Source organism: Scyliorhinus torazame, chromosome 11 (assembly GCF_047496885.1).
Source record: "Scyliorhinus torazame isolate Kashiwa2021f chromosome 11, sScyTor2.1, whole genome shotgun sequence".
NCBI lineage: Eukaryota > Metazoa > Chordata > Chondrichthyes > Carcharhiniformes > Scyliorhinidae > Scyliorhinus > Scyliorhinus torazame.
Window position 1 is genome coordinate 118,289,653 of NC_092717.1, and position 16,903 is coordinate 118,306,555.

General features: G+C 47.9%; 1 protein-coding gene across 1 annotated transcript in view; it reads left to right on the forward strand.

The window, feature by feature from the left end:
• The first annotated feature begins 2,903 nt into the window (after positions 1 to 2,903).
• The window catches only part of ttpa (tocopherol (alpha) transfer protein), a 92,328-nt gene continuing 78,328 nt past the window's right edge, over positions 2,904 to 16,903 (forward strand). The window contains exon 1 of the mRNA XM_072467674.1: positions 2,904 to 3,358. Coding sequence (XP_072323775.1) covers positions 3,158 to 3,358 — 201 coding nt within the window. The 5' untranslated portion in view covers positions 2,904 to 3,157. The remainder of the gene's footprint in view (positions 3,359 to 16,903) is intronic.

Consider the following 16,903-nt stretch of genomic DNA (forward strand, 5'->3'; position numbering starts at 1 on the left):
GTGCTGAGGACCCGGGTTCGAATCCCGGCCCTGGGTCACTGTTCGTGTGGAGTTTGCACATTCTCCCCATGCCTATGTGGGTTCCACCCCCACAACCCAAAGATGTGCAGGTTAGGTGGATTGGCCACGCAAAATTGCTTCTTAATTGGAAAAATAATAATTGGATACTCTAAATTTTAAAAAAAGATGATGCAGAGCGATGCCAACAGGGTTCAATTTCTATACAGACTGAGGTTATTCATGAAGGCCTCACCTGCTCAACCTTGTCCCTCGCCTGAGGTATGGTGTCTCTCAGGTAAAATCACCACCAGTCAACTCTCGAAGGGGAGAGCACCATATGGTCCTCTGGGACTTAGGCGACATTTACATTTTTTTACTTTCTCTGCTAGTATGTATACACACCCATACATGCCAAAGGTCACACTTCACACCTTGCTCGCACAATTTCTGCAACCCTGTGGTTTTACCATTGTATTGTCTTTCTTGTAAACTGCCGTTTCAATTGTCAGCAGATATCCGATCGTTCATAATCTCTTTGCAACGCAGAATAATTTGTAATCGCAATTTAAAAAATATATATCCTTTGTTAAAAATATTTCTGCTTAACAGCATATTTTCTTAAAAATACATAAACCTATAAACTCTTCAGCAAATTCAACCGACACAAATCATCCAGTCTCTCACCTTAATTATAGCAGCCTAAATATATTTTCTTTTCTGCATAGCTGAGTACTTGCAAATTATCACAAGCAACTTAAGTCATAAGTTAACATCTATTATGCAAGGCCATGCTTTGTTACTTGGCCTTAATTATAAACATTGGTGAAAAAGTGTCAGAAACACTTTTAGCACAGGAGCCAATGGGTGGCCAGATAGTTCTTCAGCAGTAGTTGCTAGTCACCATGAAAAACCCAACTAAACCTCATTGATTAAGCTTAACTTTACAAAAGGGTTCTAACAGTGATATGAGAGCAGAAATGTTCTCGCCCAATGATATGCCATCAATGAACACACGACGAGTGGTGAACGTAACTGCGGCTTTAATAAACTAAACGGAAAGCCTCCTGGCCTCGGATCCCAAATTGAGGCAGCGGCGGAGACTAGCCATCTTTATACCGAGCCCGAAGGGAGACGGAGCCAGCAGGCAGTGGTTTACCACATTACATATAATACAGTGGCAGTTTACCACAATACACATATTATATACTACAGTGGTTCGGAGCCAGCAGGGACAAGCCCAGGCATGTAACAATACAACAGTACAATACAGTGGTTTACCACACCCAATCAATTGATTTATAAAGGAGTTGTGGAGGGGGTTGGGTGGAGAGCACAGGGCAGCCTGTGGCAGAGCAATGAACACTACTAACAAGCCACAACTTCAAAATCTACCTGTTGTCTGAAGTTGCCATCAGATTCAGAGAGGTAATCACAGTGTCATAAACCCCACAATTTCTGGCCATAAGAGCATTTGACAATTTTTAAAATTTGGCACATTTGATCCAAAATTGGCTTAGTGGCAGGAGGCAGAGGGTGATGGTCGAAGTTTGTTTTTGTGACTGGAAGCCTGGGTCCAGTGGTGTACCGTAGGGATCAGTGCTGGGTCCCTTGCTGTTTGTAGTGTACATTAATGATCGGGATGTGAATGTAGGAGGTATGTTCAGTAAGTTTGCAGATGCTACAAAAATTATTGGTGGGGTAAATAGGGAGGATGATATAGATGGGCTGGTTAGATGGGCAGAAGAGTCGTAAATGGAATTTAATCCTGAAAAGTGTGAGGCAGTGCATTTTGGGAAGACTAACAAGGCACGAAGACGGACAATGAATGGTAGGACCCTAGGAAGTACAGAAGGCCAGAGGGATCTCTGAAGACAGCAGGGCAGGTAGATAAGGTAGTTAAGAAGGCTATGAGAACAGCTGGAGTACTGTGTGCAGTTCTGGTCGCTTTGCTATTGGAAGGATTTGATTGCATGAGAGGATGCAGAGGAGATTCAGCAGGATGTTGCCTAGGCTGAAGTCTTTCAGCTATCAAGAGAGACTGCATAGGCTGGGGGTTGTTTTCTCTGGAGCAGAGAAGGCTGAGGGGGACTTGATTGGGTGTATAAAATTATGAGGGGCATAGATACGGTGGACAGGAAAGACCTTTTCCCCTTAAGAGGAGGGGTCGATAACCAGGGGGCATACATTTAAGGTAAGGGGCAGTAGGTTCAGAGGGGATGTGAGGGGAAAAAAATTCACCCAGAGGGCGGTTAGAATCTGGAACTCACTGCCTGAAAGGATGGCAGAGGCGGGGATCCTCACAGCATTTAAGAAGTATTTTCACAGCTCCAGGGTCCCAGGTCTCGATTCCCGGTTTGGGTAACTGTCTGTGGGGAGTCTGCACGTTCTCCCCGTGTGTGCGTGGGTTTCCTCCGGGTGCTCCGGTTTCCTCCCACAGTCCAAAGATGTGCAGGTTAGGTGGATAAGCCATGCTAAATTGCCCTTAGTGTTCAAAAAAGGTAGGAGGGGTTATTGGGTTATGGGGATAGGGTGGAGATGTGGGCTTGGGTAGGGTGCTCTTTCCAAGGGCCGGTGCAGACTCGATGGGCCGAATGCCTCCTTCTGCACCGTCTGTTCTATAATTCTATGACACGATTCTATGATGATCACTGAAAATGCCATAGCATATAAGGCTATGGACCAAGTGCTGGAAGATAGGATTAGAGTAGATAGGAGTTTGATGGCTGGCCGGACACCATGGACCAAAGGGCCTCTTTCCATTCTGTAAAATCTCAATGAGAACAGGCTAGTTGCTGGTACAGAGGGGCAGATTGGCCGATCCAATAGGCGCACGAACACGGAGCCAGCAGACTTTTTGCCTCACTTGAAAAGAAAATTGTCCAAAAGCAAAAGGAACCTGGCCCTTCTACTGCTCGCTCTCTCTCTCTCTCTGCACGTTGGCTGATGCCTTGTTCCCCCAGTTACTGTATAACAAAACAATCAGGGTAAGTAGGAGTGTAATAGGCGATTGGATGTCGCCTGGTTCCGCCCACAAGTTAAGTTCCGGCGTAACTTTAGGTGCTGTGGTGTTGAAAGTGTCAGAACGAGAGAAGGGCCAGTAACCGTGCGGTTTCCGAGCGGCTGCTGCCAACTGCACTCATTGAAAGCAGTGGAGAACATGTCGGCAGAGTGTAATCCGCAGGGAGGGCAGCCCGGTCCAAGTGAGGAGCAACTTTACTCCGACTCGATGCTTGGCTCCATTTCGGAGCTCCGGCTCCGAGCGCTGAAGCAGAGCCCAGACTGGCCACTGGGCTTGGAGAACGGGTTCCTCCTCAAATTCCTCAGAGCCCGGGACTTCGACATCGAGCTGGCCCTAAAGGTGAGGCGGCAGGAAGAGGCAGACCAAGAGGGAGGAGAGAAGTTAGCTCGAACAGGGCAGGGGAGAGAGGGTGTGTGTGGGGAGGTTATAGAATGTGAGATGCCCAACTCCCGATCAGCGATAGAGCAGCGAACAGAAAGTATAGCGTTTTGACACCTTAACTTCTCTATATTTTTCATTCTTGTCACCTGCCTCAGGTGCAGCAGTCGTTAGCTGGGGATAACTTTCAGGACTGTAAATAACTTTCACCTGAGGAAGGAGCAGCACTCCGAAAGCTAGTGACATCGAAACAAACCTGTTGGACTTTAACCTGGTGTTGTAAGACTTCGTGCTGTGCTCATCCCAGTCCAACGCCGGCATCTCCACATCATGTAAATAACTTAGCACTGGTGTTAAACTAATCATGAGCAAAAATTGAGGGAGAAATGTCTGTTTGTCCCTGACTCTATATCACTGCAGCCAAGCACTATGGATAGTGATCCACTTTCTTCCCATTCCATGGCTGACCAGGAATCTCTCCCACTCTTATCCCCTGCCATTGGCACATATGGGAAGGATTTACACGTTGATATTGTGCTATGAATGCACCTTCCTCATCTCAGAACCTCTGGCTTCGACACAGGGATGTTAACTGTTGTGCCACAGAACCGCCATTGAGTGCTCCTTAAGGGCTGAATGTATGTGCTGTGCGGGTTCCAATCACTTCCACAGTCCATAGAGCTTAGAGACTCAGCAGAGGCAAGTTGAAATAATTTTGTTAGGCAGGTAGAAGCATTCCCTACTCCACATAATTAATTTGTGTCACAATTGTCCTGGAAGTGCCTCCTCTACAATCATACCTCACACCTATTCCTCTCGGCCCACTCCCTGCTCCGTCACCCATACTGCTAGTCATATTGGTTGAATATTGACCAATCTTGATCCAGCCTTAGTCGATGCATTTTGGAGGAAGCTAGATAAATATGCGAGGGAGAAAAGAATAGAAGGATGTTTGAAGGGGTTAGATGAAGCAAGGTAGTGGGGAGGCTTTTTTGGAAAATATGGACTGTTGTATGCATGGTCTGTTTTTGTGCTATATATATGTAGCTATGGAATCCAACAAGCTACTTCTAGCTGGCACCCTGACTCGGTATGGATGAATCCTCAAAACAGCAGCTCCCTCTTCACCTTGGTATGATTGACACATTACTCGGCCAGTAGGGTGGCCAAAAGTGAGCATCACCACTGTTTATTTTTCTGAGTACATGGCTGCCTGGTCACATTTGGTTGTAAGCCCAATGTTCTTCAAAGCGAGGTAAGGGCAGTAGGTACAATTTAATTCTGAATTGTTGACACTATTTAAGTATGTGATGACCATCAATCAGTGAGTATATACCATCGCCATACGTGGCTCACAACAGTATGATTAGGCTGTGAACGTTTGTTCAATTTTTCCTGACTGTGGGAAGGGGTTAGGCCAGACTTCCATTTTAATTGATAATCAATCAACAGATGTTCTTTCATCCTGTGTGCTTCTGTTCAGGGTGTCACAGTATAGTCATGTTGGGAGAAGGTTCCCCATTAACAGCTTTAATACTCTTGAATGCTTCACTGTCAGTTTTCAGCTCAGCATTTTTATTTAGGATTCTATTTGCTGATTGGAATTAAATGGGAATCTTCAATGCAATAAGTTACACTAACCTGATCATTTCAATCATGCACGGTTTCTGTTGCGAGCTGTAAAGGGCATTATGTTTGCAGCTTTTTCTGCTCCAGTCAAACATCTGAGGTATCTCAAACTGTGAACCACCCCCCACCGGGGTTCTAGAGTTACTTTACACTTTTCCGTGGAATAATGTGTTTGGGACCCATTGCTGTGACGGTGTGAATTGGGTTCAAGTGCAAATTGGGTTTGAGTTGTTGTCTGTTACTTTGGCTTCCTTCGTCCACTTGAGTGGTGCAGCTAAGAGCTCTGACATCAAGTTGGTGAGGCACTGATGGAAGAGCCCTGGGACAGCTCTGCAAAGGGGCCCCAGACTGAGAATTCCAAGCGGGGAGCCAAATGTCTTCAGGGTCTCCCTGAATGGAATTGCAGGGCTGGTGTTGGGAACAATAAGAAGGAGCCAAATTGTCAGAATTGTCCAAGGGCCCGGAATTAGAGTTGCCCACTGTGATTAAATTTATTCCTGGAGGCTTCATCACATGATATGTCCCCACACTCTTGCCATCCGTTGGCAACATATCCATCCTTGTGATACACTCCCGTCCTATTGTCAATTGGAAAGCAAAAAGACTCATTACCCAATTGGATGATGCTTAACTGTCAGACAAATTATCCTTTTTTCCATTTTCAATATTTTAATATCTGGTAAAGAGAAATGATCAAAGAAAATGACAAAAGGATTTAAAAAGATATCCGGATGATATCACCAGAGTTTCACATAGCAGTGTCCTGGAGACAAATTTTCAATTTCTGGAGACTCCAGGCCACTCCTGGAGAGATGAACAATGATTAAATCGAGCTTCATTCATTAAGTATTCAGCTGGGTGCTACACACTAGCCAGTGTGTCAGTGCTATTCCAATGCAGACTGGGCAGTAAACAGCAGAGAGGGAAGAACAGGACCCTGAAGTACTCAGCAGCTGTGCACTTAGGAGGTGGGCTGGGAACCACTGAACCTAATCCCACTCCAGAAAGAGCAGGGAGGTATGGCAAAGTATTCAACAGAATATGTTGTCGAATTTATAGGGTTACCTTTCGGCTGACGTGAAGATAAACATTTCCACGTCACCAGTAATACCAGTGTTTTTGGGACTGCTTTGGCAAAACATCATCAAAGTCCATTTACCAGGAACTTTACATTCAGAAATGTAAATGCGCAAGAAGTTTATGCTATTTTGATTTGAAATGGTCATGACCTGTGACGATAATCCATTTGAAAAGTAGTTCTTCAACTAAAAAGGTTTGAGAAACATGGATCTGAAGTTTTTTAAAAAATACTTTCACTGCAGGTATCCTTTTGAGTGAGTCAGAGGATTATCCTGCGATTCTCTTCATATTTCAGTTCCGGCATGTACTGTAGCAAATGACACTATAAATATTAAAATAGATGGAGGTTTCATCTTTATTAGAATCATAAATTCCAACATGGATAAAGCCAGATAACATCCAGCCAGGAATGGTTCCAAAGAGGTGGCATAGGTGCTCAGTGATCCCCGTACCCATATCTAGAGTCAGAATCATTCCTTTAGATTGGAAGGTAGATACTGTATCTCCAAGTTTTCAAAATAGCAGACAAATCATGGCCGGAGAAGTACCGCCCCACCAGCCTAACATCTGTCATAAAGATGCATGGCAGGGTCCTGAGAGATGTTTTTTCTGATCACTGGGAAAGAGAAGGAGCCATTAGAGATACTCAATAAGGCTTCCAGAAAAGATGTTTAACTCAGTTTTCTGAAAAGGCTACAAGGTTAGTTGGTCAACATAATCTGATTGGCATTTTCAAAAAACCTTTCATAAAGTATCACACACTGGGTTACTTCACAAATCGAATCTTGTAATATGAGTGGGAATGCTTTTATGAATGACCTGGGCAGTGGTGCTGGGATACGGTCAGCGGGTTTACAGATGATACTAGTAATTTTCCAAGTGTTACATCTGTAGTGGAGCACAGTCTTATGGGAAAAAAAGATTTAGCTGTACTCCGGGGGTGGGGGGGTGCTGGACAAATAATGGAAAATTATCAAAGTGAAAGGCTGTGGATGCCGGTATCTGAAACCCCCTGAAAAATGCTGGAAAAACTCAGGAGGTCTGGTAGCATCTGTAGAGAGAGAAACAGAATTAACCTTTCGAGTCTGTAAGACTCTTCAGAGGTGAAGAGAGGTAGAAATATAACAGATTATATCAGGAAACGTTAACGGAAGGAGAATGTGCTCGTAGTTGCATAGAGGGAAGATATCAGAATGTGTTAGTAGGCGAATAAAGGTCACTTGCTCAGTGAAAGCAATACTAAAGAACAAGTGGCAGGTGGCCCAGTGGGGGAAGGGGAGGTTGCATTGAGGCAAAAATGTTTAGGATATTAAAAACAAGCGGTCAAGATGGAGGGGAATGGTCACAGACTAAAGTTGTTGAACTAATTGTTGAGTTCTGAGAACTGTAACGTGTCTAATGGAAAATTGTGTTTTATCCCAGATAAACAAACTGTGGTGTTTGGAGGTAGGACCAAGAAAAAATGTAGTTATCATTGACAGGGAAAAATACTGAAAGTGGTTGAGCCAATCAACTGGTTTAGTCATTTGTCACCAGATCTGGGTGGATCACAACAAAGTCTTTTATGCCAATCTGCCAATTACTCCAGCATCATTCAGGATGCAAAGCAAACCTTCCTTCACCACCGTCTGTTTTCTTAAACCCTTCCCCATTATGCCTCTACCCTCCCCTCCAACAACAACCATGGGGTACTCATGGACCACTGTCATTAAGATTGAGACCATCTGTTCAGCTTCCTCTGCTTCATTTCTCCCTACAAATAGCCCACTGAACCAAACATCCCTCATTGCTCCCCACTCTACACTGGTCCCACACTCACATCTTTTTCAAAATTGGGAACATCAAAGCCATTACTGAACTTTTCCAATCCATTGAAGACTGGCAGGGAGGTGGGAGGGCTGGTAATATGGCAGGGAAGATGTTGGGAGCAGAACTAAATGTCTTCCTGCTGTCATATCATACTTCCTGGGGTGGCGACCATGACAGCATGGCCTCCTGTTGAGCAGCCAAGTGAGCTACTCAAGTGACCAATTAATGGTCTCTTCCACCCCCGCGAGTATTTTGCCTATTTTGGGAAGACCCATTGCCACATAGGGGAACCATCAGCCTCCCACCAGATTCGGAGGAGGGGGTGATCACCCTCCTTGATTGGCACGCCATGGTCCATGGATGGGACCCCCAGTTGCAGTGCCCACACCCTTAGAAACAGTGCTACATTCTGATATCTTCTCTCTATGCAACTACGAGCACATTCTCCTTCCGTTAACATTTCCTGTCTTGTGACCCACACACCTTCGTTGCAATTTCTCCTAGCTCCTACCAATCATGATTTTCTACTCTATTCAAACTGCTCCACCCTCTTATACACTTATGCACTTACCTGGCCCTGTTTTGCCTTAGCCTAACTTGTCCTTTTTAACAGGGATCCCAACATTGAGGTGCCCTCTCCCTGGGGTTGCAGCCTCAGCCTTGACCACTGCGAGCAGCAGCTGCTGAGGCTGCCAAGCTGCTGGCCCACTGATTGGGATGCAGATCTTGAGGACGGCAGCAAAATGCCACCCTAGGGTCCCGTCAATCACTAGAGCATGGTTGGTTCACAATATCTTCAAACCCTGTCATAAACACTATTGATTTCATGCCCCTACCTGGCTGCTGTTTTAAGCTGTACCAAGCTGTTCACCATTTCAGTCCTATTTAATTCTGAGCTGGGGCTTCTGGCCCCATATCCTCACTATCATCAAAGTCACCACTTCCCCGTCCACAATATTGGCCATCTCAACCCCTGTCCTGGTGGAGAAACACTCATATATAAATTTAGAGTACCCAATTTGTTTTTTTTCTAATTAACAGGCAATTTAATGTGGCCAATCCACCTAGCCTGCACATCCTTTTGGGTTCTGGGGGTGAGACTCGTGCAAATACGAGGAGAATGTGCAAACTCCACACGGACTGTGACCCCAGGGCTGGGATTGAACCCGGGTGCTTGGTGCTGAGGCAACAGTGCTAACCACTGTATCAAATTAAAAATTCAATCCTTGTGCTTAAATTCTTTCTTGGTCTTGTTCCTTCTTAGCTGTGAAATACTCCTTAGGCTGCACAATCCTTTGAGCATTTTGCATTCCTCCAACATATGTGAATCCTTTACCCCCTTTAGCTTACCATTGGATGCTATACTCTATGCTGGTGATCTCTCAACATTTGTTTCTTCCTTTAAGAACTTCCCGAATGCCCACCTTTTAAAAAATAAATTTAGAGTACCTAATTCTTTTTTCCCAATTAAGGGGCAATTTAGCTTGGCCAATTCACCTAACCTGCACATCTTTTTGGGTTGTGTGATGAACGGTTACTGCCTTATCATCATGTAAGGTGATGTCCCCTTTAAGACCGGACTTGGAACCCTGGGGACTCCGCCTCTGGCTCCGTCCATCTGTGAGCCATATATAAAGGGCTGCCTCATGGGCTGTGTAGCAGTCAGCACTTGTCTCAGCTCTAACATAGTTCTTTGTCTAATAAAGCCTTCTTTGCAGTTTAATCTCTAAGCTTCGTTATTGAGGGTACCTCAATTTATTAGACTAAACTAGATTCAGGATGGACGCAGGCCTAAAACCAGAGAAGCTCAATCTGGAAGCGCGAACACCGGAGGCGAAGGAAATTTTTTAATACTGGCTGTGGTGCTTCGAGGCCTACCTGGACTCCGCAGAGACTCCCATCCTGGGGCCACGCAAGCTGCGTCTCCTCCATGCCAGGGTGAGTCACAGAATCTCCGCCACGCTCGAAAAGGTGACGACTTATGATGATGCGGTTGAGTTACTCCGCAAGCGGCTTGTCAAACCCATCAATGAGGTGCATGCCCGGCATCTGCTCTCTACTTGCCGGCAGGGCTCGGGGGAATCGCTAGACGAGTTTGTTGAGAAACTCACTGCGCTTGCCAGGGACTGTGGCCATCAGGATGTGACAGGGGAAGTCCATATGAACCTGCACATCAGAGACGCTTTCGTGTCCGGCATCCGCTCGACCTACATCTGGCAGCGGCTCCTCGAAAACGGGGCCAATGACCTCCAGGACACGCTAACGCTCGCCTCCTCGCTGGAGGTGGCCCGACATAACTTGGGTACATACCCCACGGACTCTGCGAGCCCCCCCCCCCCGGACCTCCTCCGACTGAGCCGTATTACAGGCCTGCGCCACTCGGCGACCCGCTCACCATGGGGGCATACCGTGCTACTTCTGTGGACAGGGCCAGCACCCACGCCCATGCTGCTCAGCCCGCTCCGCGATCTGCAGCGACTGCGGGAAGAAAGGGCATTTTGCGAGGGTCTGCCTGGCCAGACCCAGGGGCCAGAAAAACAAAGAACAGCCGGCCCGAAAATCAGGCTTTCAGGCCCGTAGGCCTCGCAATGCTGCTGCGCACTGACCCGACATGCCCCCTTCTGACGCGTCATCAGCCTCGTGCGAATCATGGGAGCGGCCATCTTGTCGGCGGCCATCTTCTCGACCCGACACGTGCGACCGACGGCGGCGGCCATTTTACGAGTCCGACTCGGCTGAGGACTCCGACTACCCGCGAGTGGGTGCGATCACCCTCGGCCAAACTCGGCCAAAACACCTGCAGAACTCTATGATGCAGGTCCAGGTCAACGGGCGCGACACTGCATGCCTCTTCGACTCCGGGAGCACGGAGAGCTTTATCCACCCTGAAACGGTAAGGCGCTGCTCCCTACGCACCCATCCCGCATCCCAAACCATAGCCCTCGCATCTGGGTCCCACTCAGTGCAAATCAAGGGGTACTGTATTGCGGATCTCTCGATCCAGGGCGCCAAATACACCCGTTTCAAATTTTATATCCTCCCTCACCTCTGTGCCCCCTTGCTGTTCGGACTGGATTTCCAGTGCAGCCACCGAAGCCGGACACTGAAGTTCAGCGGACCATTGCCCCCCCCCCCTCACAGTATGCTGCCTTGCGACACTGAAAGTCGCACCCCCTCGCGACTCGCGAACCTCACTCCCGACTGTAAGACCGTTGCCACCAGGAGCCGGCGCTACAGTGCCCAAGATATGGCTTTTATCAAGTCAGAGGTCCAGCGTTTACTGGGAGAGGGGGTCATCGAGGCTCGCAACAGCCCTTGGAGAGCGCAAGTGGTGGTAGTCCGGTCCGGGGATAAGAAACGGATGGTCGTGGATTATAGCCAGACCATAAACCGATTCACGCAGCTTGATGCGTACCCCCCTTCCTCGCATCGCGGAAATGGTAAATCGGATCGCCCAATACCGAGTCTTTTCCACGGTCGACCTCAAATCCGCCTACCACCAGCTTCCCAGCCGACCAAAAGACCGCCCCTATACTGCCTTTGAAGCAGCCGGCCGGCTCTTCCACTTCCTCAGGGTCCCCTTCGGTGTCACAAATGGGGTCTCCGTCTTTCAAAGGGCGATGGACCAAATGGTGGACCAGTACGGTTGCGGGCTACATACCCGTACTTGGACAATGTCACCATCTGCGGCCATGACCAGCAGGACCATGACGCTAACCTCGCAAATTTCCTCCTGACCGCCCGAGCCCTTAACCTGACCTATAACGAGGGCAAATGGGTTTTCCACACCACCCGGCTGGCCATCCTCGGCTATGTCGTGGAAGACGGGGTCCTAGGTCCCGACCCCGACCGCATGCGCCCCCTTAAGGAACTCCCTCTCCCCGCAGCCTCAAGGCCCTCAAACGGTGCTTGGGGCTTTTCTCCTATTACGACCAGTGGGTCCTCAAGTATGCGGACAAAGCCCGCCCACTCCTACAGACCACCATTTTTCCCCTCTTGGCTGAGGCTCAATTGGCCTTCAACCGCATCAAGGCCGACATCATCAAGGCCGCTATGCACGCGGTAGACAAAACCATCCCTTTCCAGGTAGAGAGCGATGCATCAGACATCGTCCTGGCTGCTACCCTCAATCAGGAAGGCAGACCAGTAGCGTTCTTCTCCCGAACCCTCACCGCCTCCGAGGTTCGACACTCTGCAGTCGAAAAGGAGGCACAAGCCATTGTGGAGGCTGTGCGGCGCTGGAGACACTACCTCGCCGGTAGGAGGTTTACCCTCGTCACCAACCAACGGTCAGTCGCCTATATGTTCGATAACACGCAACCGGGCAAAATAAAAAACGATAAAATTTTGAGGTGGAGGATCGAACTCTCCACCTACTCGTACGATGTCAAGTATTGTCCAGGGGAGCTCAACGAGCCCCCAGATGCCCTGGCCCGCGGCACATGCGGCAACTTGCAGGAGGACCGCGTGCAAGCCATCCACAATGACCTCTGCCACCCGGTGGCTATCAGGATGTGACAGGGGAAGTCCATATGAACCTGCACATCAGAGACGCTTTCGTGTCCGGCATCCGCTCGACCTACATCTGGCAGCGGCTCCATTTTATCAAGTCCCGCAACCTACCTTACTCAACCAAGGAGGTCAAGGCCATGGCCAGGGCCTGCCAAGTCTGTGCGGAGTGTAAACCGCACTTCTATCGGCCAGACAAGGTTTGGCTCGTGAAAGCCTCGGGTCCCTTTGAGCGACTGAGCGTGGACTTCAAGGGGCCCCTCCCGTCCAGCAATCGTTATGCCTATTTCCTCACCGTGATCGATGAGTTCTCGCGTTTCCCATTCGCCATTCCCTGTCCCGACATGACATCAGCCACTGTGATTAAGGCACTGCACGGCATCTTCACCCTGTTCGGTTTCCCCGCTTATATCCAGAGCGACCGGGGTACATCGTTCATGAGCGATGAACCGCGTCAGTATCTGCTCAGCAAAGGCATCGCCTCGAGCAGAACGACCAGACAACCCGCGGGGAAACGGGCAGGTGGAGAGGGAGAACGCGACGGTGTGGAAGGCTGTCCTTCTGGCCTGCGGTCGAGAAGTCTCCCAACCACCCGCTGGCAGGAGGTCCTACCCGATGCCCTACACTCCATTAGGTCGCTCCTCTGCACGGCCACGAATGAGACCCCTCACAACCGATTGTTTGTCTTCCCCAGGAAGTCTACCTCCGGGGTCTCGCTTCCACCTTGGCTGATGGCTCCGGGACCTGTTCTTCTCCGGAGGCACGCGAGGAGCCATAAAACGGACCCCCTGGTCGAAAGGGTCCGGCTGCTCCACGCCAACCCCAGTTACGCCTACGTTGAGTACCCCGACAGCAGGCAAGGTACGGTTTCCCTCCGGGATCTGGCACCCACTAGATCCCCCACCAGAGAGGCCCCTTCCCGCACCGCTCCCCTGCAGGACCCGGCGCCCCCTACAACACACCCCCTTCCGGCCCTACCGCACCTACCGCGCGGCCCCCCTTGCGCTCCCCCCCTTTACACACCCCGCCGGCGCCGCTACCCCCGGCCCTGCCTAGTCCCCCTGCCCCAACCCGGACCGAAGCTCCGACCGCTGTGCTCCCGGATGTACCTTCAACCGGGACGTCTGTGCCCGCCGCACCACCGCCCGAATTGAGGAGGTCGCTGAGGACGATCCGGCCACCGAGACGGATGGACCTATGATGGCACCTCACCCCCGCCGGACTCTTTTTAAACAGGGGGTGAATGTGATGAACGGTTACTGCCTTATCATCATGTAAGGTGATGTCCCCTTTAAGACCGGGCTTGGAACCCTGGGGACTCCGCCTCTGGCTCCGCCCATCTGTGAGCCATATATAAAGGGCTGCCTCATGGGCTGTGTAGCAGTCAGCACTTGTCTCAGCTCTAACATAGTTCTTAGTCTAATAAAGCCTTCTTTACAGTTTAATCTCTAAGCTTCGTTATTGAGGGTACCTCAGGTTGTTCGGGTGAGACCCACGCAGTTACGGGGAGAGTGTGCAAACTCCACACTGACAGTGACCCAGAGTTGGGATCGAACCCGGGTCCTTGGTGCCGTGAGACAGTAGTGCTAACCACTGCTTCACCGTGCCGCCCCCGAATGCCCACCTTTTGGTCCAAACATTTAGCCAGCTCGCCTACCAATTACTTTAGCTCAGCATTCATGTTTGAAACTTGTGTCGCTAATTGACAGATACATAAAAGCTAACCAGAGGCATAAGAGCTCAGGCTGAAGTGACCTTGACAACTACTGGCAGAATAGTATCAATTCTAAAGTCTGGCTGCAAGTCCGATTGCAACATTCAGCATAACTACATCGCAGCTTCTTGGTGAATCCTAGCTAACGTGTATAATGTCCCTTATAAAAGTCTAGGTAAGTTAGGTCTTTTGCTTTGTATTCAGTTAACAGGATAATGGTATGTGGGGCCAGTGCCCCTCTGTTATATTCTGGCCTCTTTCTTCGTCAGAAAGCGCACAACATAAACCCTCTTCAGCTATTTATTTATTTATGCTTCCAGCAGAAATGTTGCAAAATGTTGTCAATGTCCGAGCAATTTCTGACCTCTCGTAGTCACATTCTTATTACCTTTGTTTTCTGTCAACAAATCGTACAACATTTACAACTAAATAAATATGTGATTTCTGTGGAATAACAAGTATGTGGAACAAAAGGTCAGAGTATTTTCTTATTAGTTCAGAGTGTGCTTTCTGAAATGGGCAAGTATGAGGAAATAGAGATACAGTATCATATGGTTCATTATTGGAATATTTTATAAGGCCACAAAGGAGTCCACACTGCGGAGTTCAAAGAAACTTTGTTTATTTACAATAACTATGATACACATCACACGGTAGATCCCAACTGAGTCTCCCTTGCCTGTCTGGCCTAACTGGCCGGCGTGTTATCCAACTAAACACTGTTTGGAGGTCCCAGCCCCCTTAACAGGGGAGCTTGTATCCTGCAAGGTTCATGGGGAAGTTAATTGTTCGCAACCCATAAGATACTTGTGAGCTATAACAGACTAATAATCCAGAGGCCTAGACTAATAATTCAGACTACCTATGTTCAAATTTCACCATCATATTAAAACCGAATTGGGAAATAAGAAAATGGTAACAGCAAAAGTGACCATGAAGCAGTGGGATTGTTGGAAAAACGAACTTTTTTTAATGTCCTATAGAGAAGGAGATGCCGTGCTGGTTTATGCATGACTCCTGTGTAGCAAGGTAATGGTTGTTAATTGTTCTTGAAATGGACTGACAAGTGTTCTATTAAGCAGCATAAAGAAAAACAAGGAGAAAATAGAATAGACAGCTTGGCTGTATCTAATCAGGACATAGCCAAGGCACACCTAGTACAGTTTGTTATGCAAATAAATCTCCTCACCAACATCTGAGGATTGGTACCAAAATTGAGAGAGCGGTCATATAGACTAGTCAAGCATCAGCCAGATCTCGTCATGCTCACAATCATATCTATCACTGTAGCCTATCAGATTTCTTCATCAACATTCCTGGGTGTGCTGTGATGCAATTCAACATTGATCCTGGATCCCAAGTATCATTGCTTCAGGTTGCAGCTAGTCAAGGAAATTGTTTTACGATGACCACCTGCTGCCCTCCTTCAGATGATAAATCAATACTCCTTCATGTTCAAAACTATTTGGTGGATGCGCTGGGTAACAGGAGCACATAATGTTCTCAAGGTAGGGGCCACAATATCCCTCACCGAAAGTGGAGTATCAGTACCACCATCCTGAAGGACATAGCTGCCATGCTGCAGCATAGCTTTCAGTAAGTTGTAATCAAATAAACATGAGAGAGTAACTTACTTGACCTTATCCTCACCTGTCTATACGTTACATATCTCCCTGTCCATGACATACAAGTTGGAATGACCACAGCACACACCCTGGAGACGCTTTGCATAGTTTGTATGTGCTAAGTGCGTGAAAGATCAAGAACAAAGCTAAGAGTTCAAATCACAGCAACCACAAGGTGCTATGAGTCATCTGCAGCAGCAGAATTGTATACCACCAGTATCCTTCATTTATCACTATTAAGCCAGCTGACAAGCCCAAATTCAATGAGGAGTGTAGAAGAGTATGCCCGAAGCATCGCTCGGCATCCTGAAAATGAGGTATCGACTGGAGAAAGCAGGATTACATACTTTATTAAACAATGAAAACAGCATGTTGAACAGAATCATTCTACTACCAGTAGATCAGGTCAAAGTTCAGTAACTGCGACACCAACAGTTGTGAATGGTGGTAGACACAAAGCAGCTAATACCTCTACCTCAATGGTGGCACATGAGAACAGAAGACAGTGGGTGATATTTCTCAACCACTTTCATTACTTTGAATGATGGGAAGAAACTGCTGAGTGCACTGGAAGAAAAAAATAAACACTTGCATTTATAAAGTGCCTTTTATGACCACTGGACTTCTTAAAGTATTCACAGTTAATGAAGTACTTCTGAAGTGTAGTCACTGTTGCAATGTAGGAAGGCTGCTTTTGCTGCCAACAAGATGCCTGCGCAGTTGTAATATTTTGCTTTGTTACGTCATTACGAGTGACAGATTTGACAGTCGCCTGGAGCAAAGGTGGCGCTGCTCAAATCATCACTGCTACTTTCTAGATGGCCAGGTATATCTTATTATTCTTGTTTCATCTTTAGTTTTGGATTCTTTCCATTGGATTATTTGATTATTGTACAATGCTGCAATGTCTATCAGTTTTCATCTTGGGTTATCGATATTCTCCCTTTTCCATAAAATCCCTCCAGTACAGAAGGAGGCCATTCAGCCCATTGAGTCTGCACAGACCCTCTGAAAAGAAGCACTCCCCCACCTAGCCTGCTCATCTTTGGACACTAAGGGGCAATTTTAGAATGGCCAATCCACCTAACCTGCGCTTCTTTTGGACTGGGGAGGAAACCAGAGCACCCGGAGGAAACCCAC